The sequence below is a fragment of the Lineus longissimus genome, chromosome 11, assembly GCF_910592395.1.
Source record: "Lineus longissimus chromosome 11, tnLinLong1.2, whole genome shotgun sequence".
In the NCBI taxonomy this organism is placed as follows: domain Eukaryota; kingdom Metazoa; phylum Nemertea; class Pilidiophora; order Heteronemertea; family Lineidae; genus Lineus; species Lineus longissimus.
Genome location: NC_088318.1, coordinates 17,094,351 through 17,106,578, shown reverse-complemented (window position 1 = coordinate 17,106,578; position 12,228 = coordinate 17,094,351). Strand labels below are relative to the sequence as shown.

Here is a 12,228-nt window from a genome sequence, read left to right as displayed (position 1 = left end):
AGCTCTATTGTTCTGTTCTTAGTCCAAACATGCCGATCTGTCGGCGCTTGACATGCGTCGCAAAAGGTCGACTCGACCTCCGGAAGATCCAAAGACAAATTGCACTATCATTGGCGTGGCACTTGACACGAAGAAAAATTAACAACGAAAACAATTCTAACGTTAGCCTCAATAACACTATCGTTTTTCGCCCCGGGATAGACGTGGCATGTGTTGAGGCAAAAACCAAAAAAGCTCGGGCCTTTGTCAAAATCAGACGGATATTCGGTGGCGGTCCGCAGATTCGATGGATGCCTGTTTCCAGGAAATGCAACCAACAATCACAAAGGCATCACGAGGACATTTACTTACGTGCAGTAGTTATTAGCGCTTGACGTAGCGAAGGTTTCGTTGCAATAAAAACGAAACACAAAAAGACAATCCTTATGCACATGTTGCTAAATTAAATAGAAACCGCAAGAGTCCAAGAGTAATGTTTTCATAATCTAACACACAAAATCACGGTGAAACTGGGAAGAAAATGAAGCGCTATTCTTCATAGACCGCTTTCCCACGGCTTTGGCAATTCAGATGGTCACTTGCGCCAACGCGTCATTTCCAATAGCAACACGAGATACAATGACATTCCACCTCCTTCAGGGTGACTTATACGTTACATCATGACCATGGAGAGAAATGTACCTATATCAATGCACTGTCACTGTCATAGAACCAGGACCGAGGTTGTCCGTTAACGGCTTCTGGTATGTAAATTTCCGTCGTGCGGATGGACGCGAAGTTTACTCACGGAAGCCAAATATGGAGTGTTACATAAAGGCGTCCAGTGGTTTACATTCCTGCCAAAACTGATGAGAAAAACAATCATTGTGGTACTGTTGTTATTGATAATGGCCTTTTAGTTTCAATAAGCGTCTGTGTGAGTTGGTCACATGTAACAATGGTGACGTCACACGCACTTGCGCGGTTTCCATTACATCTCTAAAGTATGCAGATTGCACCATCGGCATGACATACATCGTGAAATAGTTCAAAAAACATGTTCGCGCCTACCTCATAGCGAGAGGGAGTTCATAGTTTTGCCGATTGACAGACCCTTGTACCTCAGTGTGTACCCCGTGTGTACCCCGGGATGGCGCGCGCGGGTGGGGGCTGTAAACAGTGATGGACGATTGCAACAAGTTGATGTTGTCGCCTTGATCGGGAGATATCACTCAATCTTGATATCCATGTTTATATTGGCTCCGCTACGGTTTCCATCTGATGAAACTTGGAATGCAGCCATCTTTTAAGTATGTTATCACTGCTACCTACCGTCGGTATCTGCTGCTGCTGAACATATAACTATTGGCATGAGTAATAGCCAGATCATATAGCATTGCCATCCTGAAGCTCAGGCCTACGCTCGGCACTATCGACCGAGTAACGAGGATACGACTGACTCTGCATTAGAGTTTATTTTAACGTATATATCAGCGTAGTTCTAGGCCTACCTATGGTGAGAAGCTACCGATTTTAAGCGCAGAAAATGTAATTTTTGGATCTTTCGTTTCATTCCAATGTCATGAACAAGGAAATAAGCACTTGACTTTAGAAATATGGGACGCATGGTCTGATAATCACAACCGAGACAAGTCCTATCGCCACAAGGACCGTTTGTGTCAGTGCAGATTTTGGGAGTGTAGGATTTCAACGACTAGGTCAGGGTCAAAAACGGTAATCTGGCCACTATTGACGTCAGTGGTATATCTACAACCAATCAGCTTATTAAACTGAGTTAATAAAAAACAACACTGGAACTAACCAAACTAAGTAGCACAGGGCGCATCATTTTCTGATAACCAAATTGACCTCTGATCGTTAACATAATGTCTGTGGTCTAGTTTGGTGGTGATTAATTAGAACCTGTCTGTACTTGTTGGAAGATAAATAAGCAAATCTATCAACTTATGAAAACAAATTTCACAATCTGGGGTCAACAGTCAGGATTTGCTTGACTCAGTCAGGCTATCCCAATGACGTCACGGGCATTCCCCTGCGTGGCCTCGAGGAATTCCCCTTCAAACGTCATAATGTACTATTCTTAGCAATAAAAGGCCTATATTAACAGTGCCATTCTACTGGTTGTTTTATAACAAACGAACACAATTCAACGAGAAGGAAGCGATACAAGTATCGGCAAAGCTTATATACTTATACGATAAGTTTGACCAGAGGTAAACCAAACGATATGTCTGTTGCCAGGTCAGCAGAATCTAGACGCCGACGCGGACGAAGGGGTGGTGTTGCTGACATCTTCGAGGGAGTTGCAGAAACGGACGTCCAGAACCTGACTGAGTGCGAGACCTGCCTGCGACTCCAGTACCAAGAACCGACATCCCGTCTACGGAGCCGCCGAAACGCTGTTCCCGATGTCTCTGGCGATATTGAGGAAATGAATGAGCATGATCTCCTGACGGCTGTCTCGTGTCTTCGCCTGGAGGAGGACGAACAAGAGGAGCTTCGCCAGCGGGCCAACTCAGGGTCCCGCCGGAACGCCCTGTACAATATCTACGACGGCGTTGATGAATTCTCGCAGCAGAATCTTCACAACAGCCTCATGTGCCTCCTTGGGAATCAGGAACAACGGTCACAGTGCAGACGACACGCCACGCCCAATATTTACGAGGGCTTGGAGGAAACTGAAATCGAGAATCTGTGCAATAACGTCCATCGGTTGAATATGATACCGGGATATTCGTCATGGAATATAAACATCTTGGACGAGGATGAAAGAGAGTTATTCGACGCTGCTCTCCCACGCTTACGGCAGCGGCGAAACGGCATGTCCAACATCTTTGGGGAGGAGAGTGCAGGATCAGGAGGAATGGCGCATCTGCTGTGACATTTGTAATACAACGACGCTTAACTTTTCTACGAATTGATGTATAGGGGCCTACTACTGGTGCTCAAAAAGAAATATTTCACAGTTCATTTTTGCATTTTTCGCACAGCTCATTATATCTTGGATACATTTTGCCAACACAAGGCAATGTGTTACGGACTCTTTTTTGTGCCTGAACATTCGCTGCAAACATTCTTATTCTCACGTTATGCTTATGGGACGATTCTTCGGGTGGTATAAAATTCAGGAAAATTGAATTTCCGTTGGAGCAATTGTGCAATGAACTTACGTTATCGAGATACAACTTTACTCATAAAGCCAACAAAGACTATTTTACTCACGGACACCAAGCGGACCAGATACATGTATCTTCTTCACCTTTCGTTTCGTTTTGAAGAAGATTTGTATTTCTGATCAATGCAAAGAAATCTGACCATGAATTGGTGGAACATTTCTTTCTTCACAGTTCGTTTTCTTTGTAAAACACTTTCGTCTCTTTCGTTGTGAAGAAAGAATAGACAGGTGTCGAAACCCTTACGAACAGTTGCGAACGACGAGGTACGAAGTCTGTAAATATATTTATCGACGCCGATGCCCAAATAAGGGCCCTTATCTGCTCAAGCTTCGCCTTGTATGTATTTTTCATGTCATACACCACCACGTAGGCCATAGTAGGCCTGTTAATTGGATTGTTTCGTTTAGGCCAACTAAAGCTTTAGTATTACCTGATTTTGACAAGTCTGTCGTCAGTCACACCTCGTACTGTAGTCTGCGAGCCTAATTTCATGAAGCTTGCTTATTCAGGTCGAAAATATTGCATTTAATTCGAATTGTAGGCTTCAGTATAACCTAATTTTCCCAGCATTACTGTACACGTACGTGTAGTCATCGGTGCGAATTGGTCAATTTTTCATTTATGTATGGAAAGAATGTCGAAATCAAAATGAAGGAATTTATTGTGAGATAAAGTATTGATTAGTTCCTGTAAGTTGAGAAAGAAAATCGCTTGATGCTTTTAAAATAAACGTTATAAAAGTTATCATACAGTTTCTTTTTTTATTTGAATGACGGTCCATAGTAGACATGAAAAACCTTTATTAATACATGTATATCACATCAGCGGTTCAAAAAGTCTGAAAAATTTTCAAAAGCCAAAAATTTTTTGGGACTGATGATGTTTCATTTTGAGCAGGAAAAAAATTTAGTGCAAAAAAAACTTTGACTCGTTAGTATGAGAGAGGAGGCAAGTCCACTGCATCCGGAGTGTAGTCCACTACGTCCGGAGTGTAGAAAATAGAAGCCGTCACGCCTAAGTCTTGGCCGCAAAAGGAGGTTCCTCAGCTGAAACTTTTAGTGAGCTACTAGCGTCACTACTGAGATCCTGGTTCTTGCCTGATAAGAAATCATATGTTCTTTTTCTCTCTTCCCTTGAAATTCTCCATGCACTCGTCCGAGCCCAGCATTTGGAGTAGAACAGTCAAACATTTGCCCGGCAAGATCCTGGGGAGAAAAAAGCGGAAAATTATATTATTTTCATAGTGAAGTAACATCGGTTCTTTTTCGCTTCTTCGGATAATCAAATTATAGAGTGGTTAAATTTTGAATGTGGGTACTTGAACTTGGTATGACCTAAATTCAGATCTATATGACGTCATTTGTTGCCATGGTCATGTAATTACGATTTTACTGATATTATCTAAACCGCAGTATAATTGTGAACATTAGGAATATCATTTAGAATGACCCTGTTGAATGAAAATGCCGAATTGAATTGAAGAATAATAGCAAGCATACTTTCAATGAAAGGGACGATGACATCATACCTGCCCAACAAAAACACTTCAGTACTAACAATACTTCTCTGACTCGTCCGTCCCAAAGCAGAGGAAACAGATATGTGATTGTCTCATTATGGGGTTCGTATATAACCGTATACTCACCATGACAGGAAAGGAACACCGTAAACTATCCTCGGCAGGATGAGGATCTGTTGGTTGGTCCGGACGGCTTCAACCACCTTGTCCGCGGTGTACTCTGGCTCCAGATAAGGGATAATCCATGGATACCTGCAATAGACCATGGACTATTAGAGACGCGAACGAGCACCAAAAACGAGGTTATTTTGTCTCTGTTCGATGTCATCAAATGAGGTTGATTGTTTGGATAATTGTTTTTACGCATACCAGCCCTTTCGGCCAACATCTCAATCCGCATTTGAGTAATGATTAGACTAATTTACTAGGGGACTTGATTGACTTTCACACAAATTAGGAAAGAAAATCACGATTTGAGCTATCTACGTTGTAAAGGTTGGTTGAAGCATGACAGAGAGACGATACAGATGGCACATTATGATAGAATAATCATCTGGTTTTCACTGACCGTATCTTGAACCCATCAAACATCCCAGTGTTAATAACAGATGGACAGACGCATGTCGTATGGACTCCATCCTTTCCCAGAATTCTCAGCTCCTCCTTCAGGGCATTATTGAAACCAAAGGCGGCAGATTTACTGGTGCAGTAGTCCACCAGGTGGGAAGATGCGACAAATGCGGTGGCGCTGGATATCGTCACGATGTGGCCGCGGTTGCGCTCCACCATGGACGGGAGGAAAGATTTGACTGTCTGCAGTGGGAAAGAAATATAATTGGTATTCGGCACATTGATTGAGTATGTTTCGGACTGCATTTTTCAACCTACATGAAATGCTATCTTATGAAAAAGTAACTGAGTAACAGGAAGGGGACATGTGAGGAAAAGGAGGAAGTAATACACGTATGGCCATATTGTAGAACTACTTTATTGTTAGTCTTTACGCTCTACTTTACTCTGATTTAAAGGCATTTGGTTGCTAAAGATTGGTGAATTTCATTGATTCCACCGAATCGGTCTCAAATTGTTTTTGCGGGTGAACGCGCAAATATTAACAAGTACATGTAAATAATCTGCCGGAAGGAAAAATGTCGACCGACCCAAAAGTGCGACATGATGTTGACTTCCATTGTCTTGATGATGTCATCATCCGAGCACTCCGTCAGAAGCTTGCCAGACACGACACCAGCATTGTTGATCAGGATGTCAACATCCCCCACGTGTCTTTTCACCTGAAATTAACAGTCGGAAACCAAAATGGTTTATAGTGCAATTATCTTGTCACAATCGTGAAGGACATGCACTCTTACCTCGTGATATACATGCATATTTGGGCGTACCAAACGCCGCAAATACGCAAGTTGCAGGTGCGCCTTCGCCTGACCACAGTTGTCACTTTGTAACCGATCAGACGATAACCGGCCTTGGAAGACTCTCAGTGTCCACGAAGACTATTCTTTTCACGACTCATTCGCCGCAAGGCGTATAAATGAAAAGGTGAGTTATTAATGATACATGTGTTCCATGCTACAAAACTCATAAGCGGAAGAACAACCAGACTCATTGAGGTTGTTTTGCAGCATGATGATGTCTTTTTGTCTACAAGCACATGCCATAAAAGAGGTTGTGAAATACCGAAAAGATGGAGAATGTTTCCCCCTCTTTTATCTGCATACCTTTTCAACAGTTTCATTTATCTGTCTCCTATCACTGACGTCACACGTGTACGTAGTCGTCTGACCTCCTTGTTCTCTTATCTGATTGGCTGTCTCCTCATTGTTGCTATTGTTTATATCCCAGAGTACCACGGAACAGCCAAGGGCGGCAAACCTCAGCGCCATTAGGCGACCAATGCCGCTGCCTGAAAAGATGTATTGGACGATTTTGTCCTGTAGGTGTGACATGTTCATTATGTCATGCATGACAATTATGTAATAGAATGGCTTGGGATAATCATAATAAATTCTACCATGGCCAATCACATGTGATTTAAACGTTTTCCTGTTGATAAGCTCCATGGGAGATTGACAGCGACTTATCAAGGATCCTTATAAGAAAACGGATAAAACTCAGGAATTAGAGGACGAATTTAAAAAAAAGACATTTCTATCCGTTATAAATCCCTGATCCTCTTGTAGTACGCACCTGCACCCGTGATCAGTACTATCTCACCGGCAACATCCTTCTGTCTGAATCGAGCCGGCACAAAGGTGTTGAAAATGGCAACGACAAGGTGGTAAGAAAACTGCCAGAATGTCGAAAATATTTCCCGGAAAATTCTCCACAAGACTGCCATTTTCGTCTCGTCCACTCCGAAACTAAGCAAACAACAGGCCTACAAAATGATATTCATGTATTTACACGACCCCATTGTGATAAACACAAACTTCCCATACCGTAAGGAGGACACTTCAGAGTTTATTATGACATTTGCCCGACAGTGACCCGTCGGAGCGGAGGCACAAAACGTACTCTTTAAAAAAGTTCACGAGTTCTTTATTTTATTTTGACGGACGACTGTTGTAGCACTTAATTTACAACCAGCGGCGTCCCTATGAAAATACGTTCGTGTGAAACATGAAACGAAACGTTCTGCAATACGATCTTTGTTCAGGGTGTGCAGCGAACTTTGCCTTGCAAAGACGTCCGTGTCGGCCTCGTTGTGCCAGTCTTGTATTGTTGGTGACACGGTGGACAGCCACGCTTTCCTTTGTCTCGACTGACATTTTGGTGACACGATGGAGCAGGCATGTCCACGGTCTGGTTGTGACCTACCATTGTTGGCAACATAGTGGAGCAGCCACGTCTCTCTTGGCCTGGTTGTGGCAGTCTCACCTTGGTGCTGGTGAAACGATGGAGCAGCCACATCCACATTTATCTGATTGTGACAGTCGATCGTGCGATGTTGGCGACATGGTGGAGCAGCCTTGCCTATGTCTCTCTTGGCCTAGTTTTGGCAGTCTCACCGCGTGTTAATGACACAGTTGAGAAGATATGTCCGCAATGCAGTCTGATTGTGACAGTCTGGTGGTGTTGGCCACACGGTACCCGCATCCACATTGGTCTTGTTGTGACAGTCTCGCCGTGTTTTGGTGACATAGTGGAGCATGCAGATCCGCATTGGTATGGTGGTGACAGTCCTGCGGTATTGGTGACATGGTGGAGCAACCATCTCTCTCTTGACTGATGAGTTGGGATGGTCTCTCGGTCTAGGAGCCATGTATTGGTCTGGTTGTGAGTGTCACGGTGTTGGCTATACGACGGAGCAGTCATGCTGTAATAACCATTTTGTGACATTTTTGTCAACTGGCATGGAGCAGTATTTACATTAAGCCTCTCGGCTTGCATAATCTTTTGTGGATATTTACATGGTGGGGAAAGTTGCACATCAAGAGAGGGCAGGCCTTGAATTGTGGATTGTGTTTAGATGATAAAGGCTCAGCTCAGCGCTTTTACAAGACAAACAGCTCCTTGAAACAAAGTTTGAGAGGACTATGATATAGAGAAAGACGCCAAAACGACATGTACATCTTTACACTGTTTAATACTCGCCAAGACGACACTTCCCAACTTTCACTAAGATCACTACAGGACAAAGAGAGATATGCGTGTCGCGCAAGTGCTGCCATCTTTTTATAAAATTTACATACAGGAGTCCGAACAGACTAGTTTACATTGGCCTGGAACCATGATGGTTGTTGTGACCAGTTATTAGCACATGTCATGCATGCAGGCCACACAGCCTTCTCCTATTACAACAGCTTAAACATTCGAAATACATGTAACATAAAATAAAATGGGTACATTCATTAGCTTGATATTATGATACTTGATTTTAGTGTATTTGTTAAACGGTTACATTTGTAAATGTGAATCACTGACCGACAAAAATGTAGAACAAATTCTTGAAGAAGGGTCAATGACTGACCACTCTTTCTGCACTACGTCTTCATGATTTGCCTGCAGTTGGACATGCATGAATCTTGTGACTACTGATCATCTGACACATTTTCAGCTTTATCTTAGTGTCCCAAATACACATGGTCTACATTAACATACATTTTCTATTGTACTTCTTTTAAATACTGGACAGCACAATAAACTGGGGATTGACATTGTCAGTAAATAGGAAACATCCTTCTTTGGATTAGGTCCATGGCCTACATGTACAAGGGCATATTATGCATTTGGCCAGTCCCCAGTTTACTTAGCCGATTACAGTGAAGCATGATGACTGATTCAGTAATAAAGGGAGAATGTACTTCTCCTGACTGCTGCTGACAAGAATGGGTTAGGGTCAGGCTCTTCCGTCATAATGTTCACCTTCACCCATTCCCCTTTGGTGCTTGATTTTCTGACTGCATCAATGACGGTCTGGATGTATAGTGCATCTTCAAATGTAGCTGCTTGAGAGACTGGTGCTCTGGACCAACCATGGCGCTCTGCGACTGACTTAAACGCATCCTTAACTGCATCAATCAACTTAATCAGACCTTTTAAGTATGGAATGGGAATGTCTGCGCGGATTGTTTCAGAAACATATGACCTCTGAACATCAAGAATATTCATGGGGTCATGATACAAAAGTTCCTCTTTGTGCGCTTCATTCTTTTGGCCATACAAATCGGCACCTTTAGCAATCAGACGCCCTTTGTTGCCACAGATAAGGACCTCTTGCATGAACTGTCCAGGAATGTGGTTGTTCAGAGTTATTATTGCACAAGCCCCACTCTCCATCTCCATTTGAAAGCTGCAGAAATCATCGCTGGTGATTTGGCGAATACCATTTATCTTTGGTGTTTGTTTTGTAAACGTTTTTAACAATCCGTGAACTTTGACTGCCTTTTGTTTGGTCACGTAACTGACAATGTCTATGATAGTACCACCGATAGTATTGAGCACTCCACCACCCATCAATTCATCGCACATCCAGTCATAGTCATCCTTCAACATGCTGCCACAATGAACACGTGCTTCGCAGGCAATAAAATCACCAATATAACCGTCACTGATAAGTGTCTTCATTTTATCAAAAGCTGGCAACAATCTCAAACCATAGCACATCAACGACATGAGCGATGGATAGTATCGAGCACCACTAACCATCTTAAATGCATCAATCTGTCCTGGACCAGCTGGAGTCCCACAGATAACATGTTTGCCAATACCTAGTGCCTTTTCGGCAATCGGCGACTGCAAATGGGGCGGACAACTTATGAAAACTAAGTCCACATCCTTGTGCAAAAGAACATCGTCAACTTTATTTGTGCTAAAAGGAATACTTAAATCCCGCGCTGCATCTTCAGCAAGGTCCTTGGTCCGTCCCCACAAAGCCTGCACCTGAAAACCACACGTCTTCAAAATTGGCACCAGACATCGGACTGTCGTACCAGTTCCAAACACACCTATCCCTGGTTGCATTGTCCTGAATTTTGGCCCACGGTTGCTATATGAATATATCTTTTGATTTATTGTCATTAGCACGAAAATTATAACGTGCGAAGGTTCTTGGGCGTCATTTTTGGCGAAATTTGGAAAATTTGCAGTCGAAGGAAGCCATTTTGAAACATTCGCCGCTTGACGGCAGTCAGCCAGCCTATGCCGTAAACTATCAAGAATATCAGATTTTTTTATTTCATAAAATTAGTTTAATGCATTTATCGATAGAATATAGTTTATTAGTCTATTGTGTAATTGTCACAGAGTTATGTAACCGATTAACTCTGTAATTTTGAAATAACTGAAAATCTATGGGATACCAACTCGACAAAGTTTCTTACGGTAGTGAGATGGCGATCCGCCGGTGGCGCTCGTGATGCTAACAAGCGAAGTGCGCTGCCAACATAGTGTCACGACATGGCACTGGGGCATTATTTCACGCGCCATCCACAGCAATTCTTCATGGGCGAATAGCAGGCCCTACAAATCATGAACACACGATTACTTTTGACATTGCCCCTCACATGAATATCATACCATGATACCATCACGACATGTAATTAGATAAGGTCATTACCAACAGCAAATAACAAGCTGTATCGACGGCGGGTAATCGAAATATGTCAATACGTTGTCCCAATGTCATGTTTAAAAACGTATGTATACAGAATGTACATGGACCCTATCGCAGGTTCAATTGTGTCCTGAGCCCGCTTCTGGCTCCCCTGCCGTTGGCTATCCATACTACATAGTACGCACATGAAACGTCACCACAGGAGTAATGACGAGAGCACTGTATATAACAGTCCTGGAACGTAAGTAAGTTGGAATAAAGACAAGCTGTGATCATAACGGTCGACAGCACCATGTTTGGGGTTCATGGAATAACTCGTCCCCAGTTTCGCCCCCAAGACGGGGTAACTTTTAATTTTAAGTAATCGCGTAGTTCCACTTCTTTAGCTCAGACCCTACTTGCTGACTTTGAGCTGGTAATCCGTGAGTCAGTCTCCGGTAATGTAATGATGAAGCAAAATACAATTTGTAGTGTCTCCTCCAGGGTTGTGACTGTCTTCCGAGAGTGTGTAACTGACGGACATAAGTTGGTCAATTTGACACATACAAATCTCTCCGATTTTCATGATCAAGGTATGGTTGTGGCAGCATCTGCAATCTTCAGTTAGATAAATATTCTCAATTAAAAAAGCCAAAAATGATGTTTGCAAACCAAATAACTAACTTTCCAGGGGAGCGACTTGAATATTCAATTCTATAATTATAACGTTTAAAACTGCATCGGCTTTACTGATGTATGAATACCAAAGCTAGGTGGGAGCCTTAGGCTATACTTTACTGTAATTTGATGGTGTTCGTGATAGTTCGGCCGATATCAGATTATCGAGTAAACCGCATCGGGATCATCACCGGCATCGGCCACACCAGTTGATTTCATTCGGCATTAATCGTAAAACGTTCGGTCAATCTCCGATTCCCTTTGGGGATGACGCCATGAAACAGCGTCGACATCTTCACCGGCACCGGCACATATCGTCGGTAATGATCGGAAACATAAAATGGGTCCCTCTTTATTGTACTACCGTACGGGTCTTCCTATCGATCCGGATCCGCAACAGAGAAAAAAAATCAAAGTGTACTATACATGCATAATGTACATGCAGTGCTGTTCTGGGTCACCTGTAAACTCTTCAGAAATTAACATTTTTGAGCTTTTGAAAAAGCTTTGAGGGTTTTGCGGCCACTCAAATTCTATTCGGGGGCAAATTGGAACTTTCTGATCCACTCCACTGACCATGTCTCCATCTTTCGTCTCGGTGAGGGCAGACTTGCGCGGTCAACAAATCTGATGCGACATGACGATATGCATGGTCATACGAGAAGATCATTCCTAAACGGCGATGCACGGCTACGACGTACCTGCGCTCGTCATGCTCCTCGGAGTTCGGGCCAATCGTGTTTTGGAACTGGGATTAGTAGCAATGTTTGCCCTTAGAAAACTCAACGGAACAGTGACTCAAA

General features: G+C 43.0%; 2 protein-coding genes across 2 annotated transcripts; both read right to left on the bottom strand.

Annotated features, from left to right (window-relative positions):
- Positions 1-3,913: 3,913 nt before the first annotated feature.
- LOC135495920 (protein dhs-3-like) lies at positions 3,914-7,087 on the bottom strand. The gene is made up of 6 exons (XM_064784945.1): positions 6,901-7,087; positions 6,432-6,616; positions 5,856-5,987; positions 5,264-5,508; positions 4,822-4,947; positions 3,914-4,381 (listed from the first exon to the last, which is right to left on the bottom strand). The coding sequence occupies exons 1-6, from the start codon at positions 7,049-7,051 to the stop codon at positions 4,285-4,287; spliced, it is 936 nt and encodes a 311-aa protein (XP_064641015.1). The 5' UTR covers positions 7,052-7,087; the 3' UTR covers positions 3,914-4,284.
- A 1,195-nt stretch (positions 7,088-8,282) lies between these two features.
- On the bottom strand, positions 8,283-10,316 carry LOC135495671 (glucose-fructose oxidoreductase domain-containing protein 1-like). Its single transcript, XM_064784508.1, has one exon. The coding sequence runs from the start codon at positions 10,231-10,233 to the stop codon at positions 8,995-8,997; it is 1,239 nt and encodes a 412-aa protein (XP_064640578.1). The 5' UTR covers positions 10,234-10,316; the 3' UTR covers positions 8,283-8,994.
- Between the last annotated feature and the right edge of the window lie 1,912 nt (positions 10,317-12,228).

Bases quoted from the DNA above. Each gene is read 5' to 3' on its own strand.
- LOC135495920 (XM_064784945.1), bottom strand. From the start codon at position 7,051: ATGGCAGTCTTGTGGAGAATTTTCCGGGAAATATTTTCGACATTCTGG. The intron at 5,988-6,431 runs GTATGCAGATAA...TGTTAATTTCAG, and splicing joins TAAATGAAACTGTTGAAAAG to GTGAAAAGACACGTGGGGGA. The intron at 4,382-4,821 runs GTGAGTATACGG...TTTTCTCCCCAG, and splicing joins GGTGTTCCTTTCCTGTCATG to GATCTTGCCGGGCAAATGTT.
- LOC135495671 (XM_064784508.1), bottom strand. From the start codon at position 10,233: ATGACAATAAATCAAAAGATATATTCATATAGCAACCGTGGGCCAAAA.